The sequence below is a fragment of the Carassius gibelio genome, chromosome A21, assembly GCF_023724105.1.
Source record: "Carassius gibelio isolate Cgi1373 ecotype wild population from Czech Republic chromosome A21, carGib1.2-hapl.c, whole genome shotgun sequence".
NCBI classification, from domain to species: domain Eukaryota; kingdom Metazoa; phylum Chordata; class Actinopteri; order Cypriniformes; family Cyprinidae; genus Carassius; species Carassius gibelio.
The window spans coordinates 22,569,940-22,572,178 of NC_068391.1; the positions used below are offsets into that span (position 1 = coordinate 22,569,940).

The 2,239-nt window shown below is 43.2% G+C and overlaps 1 protein-coding gene across 1 annotated transcript; it reads left to right on the forward strand.

Annotated features, from left to right (window-relative positions):
• The first annotated feature begins 678 nt into the window (after positions 1-678).
• LOC127941624 (paraneoplastic antigen Ma1 homolog) lies at positions 679-1,929 on the forward strand. The gene has a single exon (XM_052536922.1). The coding sequence runs from the start codon at positions 679-681 to the stop codon at positions 1,927-1,929; it is 1,251 nt and encodes a 416-aa protein (XP_052392882.1).
• The last annotated feature ends 310 nt before the right edge of the window (positions 1,930-2,239 follow it).

The window sequence follows — 2,239 nt, forward strand, 5'->3', positions numbered from 1 at the left end:
CTTTTATTTTTATTTATTTATTTATTTGGTAAATAAGGGTTATAGTGTTTAAGTGCATGTGCATGGGAGTTTTATGCTCACAGGGAAAAAAAACAAAAGCAAATGCAGTATAGCTATATTTAAGCTAACCAGGCCTCTCTACACTCTAGCCAGAGTCAAATACCCAAAGGTTTTATTTTCTGTGTATACATTCTGATTTTATATTCTAGTAATCCCTCATCAATTCATTTCCCCATGCACATGATAAATCCTTAAAAAGTGAAATTGAGGAGGAGGGTTACACGTGGGGGCTCGTTGTCCGGGATGTTGTTTACTGTTGTTTTGTTTTTGTGAGCATGTTCTAAGAGAAAAAGGAAAGTCTGTGTTAAATGAGGTAGCTTAAAAGCCCTATAGCCACTTGTGTTAAAGAGATTTTTTTTTTTAGAGTTTTTTTTTTTGATTATGTGTATGTAAAGCTAATATAACATGGAGTCAGAACAGATTATCAAATGGTGTGAAGACAAAGGTATTGATGCAAGGAAAGCATTTGTGCTTAGTAAGGTTTCTCTTGGTGTTACTGATGAGACTGTGTATAAGGTACTGGATGAGGCCAAAGTTTTCGGTCCCTGTAAAATAAGAGGACGGTGTATAGAACACGTCAGTAAAAGCCAGTTAGTTTTAGTCGAAACTATGAACGATATGACTAAGACTGACATACCTGAACAGTTACTAGCTGGAGATGAGTTTGGACCTTGGATAGTGAATGTTACAGAGACCCAGAGTGTTCATGTAACTAGTGAAAGAGACTTCCAGTCCAGGTTGCTGTCATTTTTAGCAAATGAAGGGAAGACACTAGCTGATGTCTCATGCTTACTAACCTCTGCTTCTGCTCCACCCACCGCTCCAGACCTGAACACAAAGCTGGTGAATGCAATCTCCTCACTAGTTGAAAAATGTCAAGCCACGCCTGTGGATGGACCGGGCTATCGCAAGCTACGCATGTTCTCAGGTATGAAACCCACTCCGCATGGAGAAGAGGAGTATGATGCTTGGGCGGAACAGACCACCCACATGTTAGATGAGTGGCAGTGTTCTGATGTTGTTAAGAGACAGAGAGTAGCTGAGAGTCTTAAAGGGCCAGCAGCCGATATTGTCAGAGGTTTGAGAGTCACTAATCCTCAGGCCACTGCCAATGACTACCTTAAAGCTCTTGAAACAGCTTTTGGAACCACAGACAGTGCAGCTGATCTCATGGTGAGGTTTCGTAATACATTCCAGCAAGATGGTGAGAAATTATCAGCCTACTTACTCAGATTAGACAAGCTATTGCATGAAGTCCATCGTAAAGGCGGAATTGAAGTGATTGACATGAACCGAGCACGCATTGATCAAGTTGCTAGAGGCTCTCTGCCTCATGACCTTGTAGCCCTTCGCATAAGACTGACTTACAAACTCAAGCCTCCTCCCAGCTTTACTGAATTGCTTCGGGATGTAAGAGAAGAAGAGGAGATGATCCTTGAAAGACCGAATGTACAGAAAGTTACATCTTTAGCTATTAGTAAGCGCACAGAGTGTGCTTCAGCCTCAGTTGTACCTGTTTTGCCAGAGCCTGCGCCAGTCCTGCAAGATACTGCAATAGAGAGTCTAAGGAAAGAATTTCAAGGTCTCAAGACTGATGTTGCACGCCTCCTTTCTGCCTCTGTGACTGCATCGGCAAATGTGGCACAGCAGGTAGACCAGAACCCTAGCCAAAAAGCTACTGGAAACTCATATGCACGTGTGAAGGAGAGAGCTCCCAAACCTCAGTATCGTGCTGATGTCTTCTGCTACAGATGTGGTGAAGATGGTCATTTCCAGCGGGAGTGTCCAAACCCAGAAAATCTCAGAAAAGTGAACAAGCGTCTCTTGAAATTAAAACAGCCGATGGGAAACTTTCCAGGGGCTCAGTAGAGGAACGGCCTGACGCTCCGGAGAAGATACGTTCCACAAAGTGTCACACGCTACCAGAAAAGCAGGCTAACCTGCCAGAGGGTTAGCTCTATTGTCTCAGTACAAATTGAGGGCATTTACGCCAAAGCTTTACTTGATAGCGGGTCCCAAGTTACCTTACTGTATCGCTCCTTTTATGACAAGTATCTGAAGCACCTGCCTTTGACCCCTATTGAGTGCCTGGAGATTTGGGGCCTCAGTGCAAAGGAGTATCCATATAATGGTTACATGTGCTTGAAGCTTGAGTTTACTGGAGATGTAGTTGGAGTAG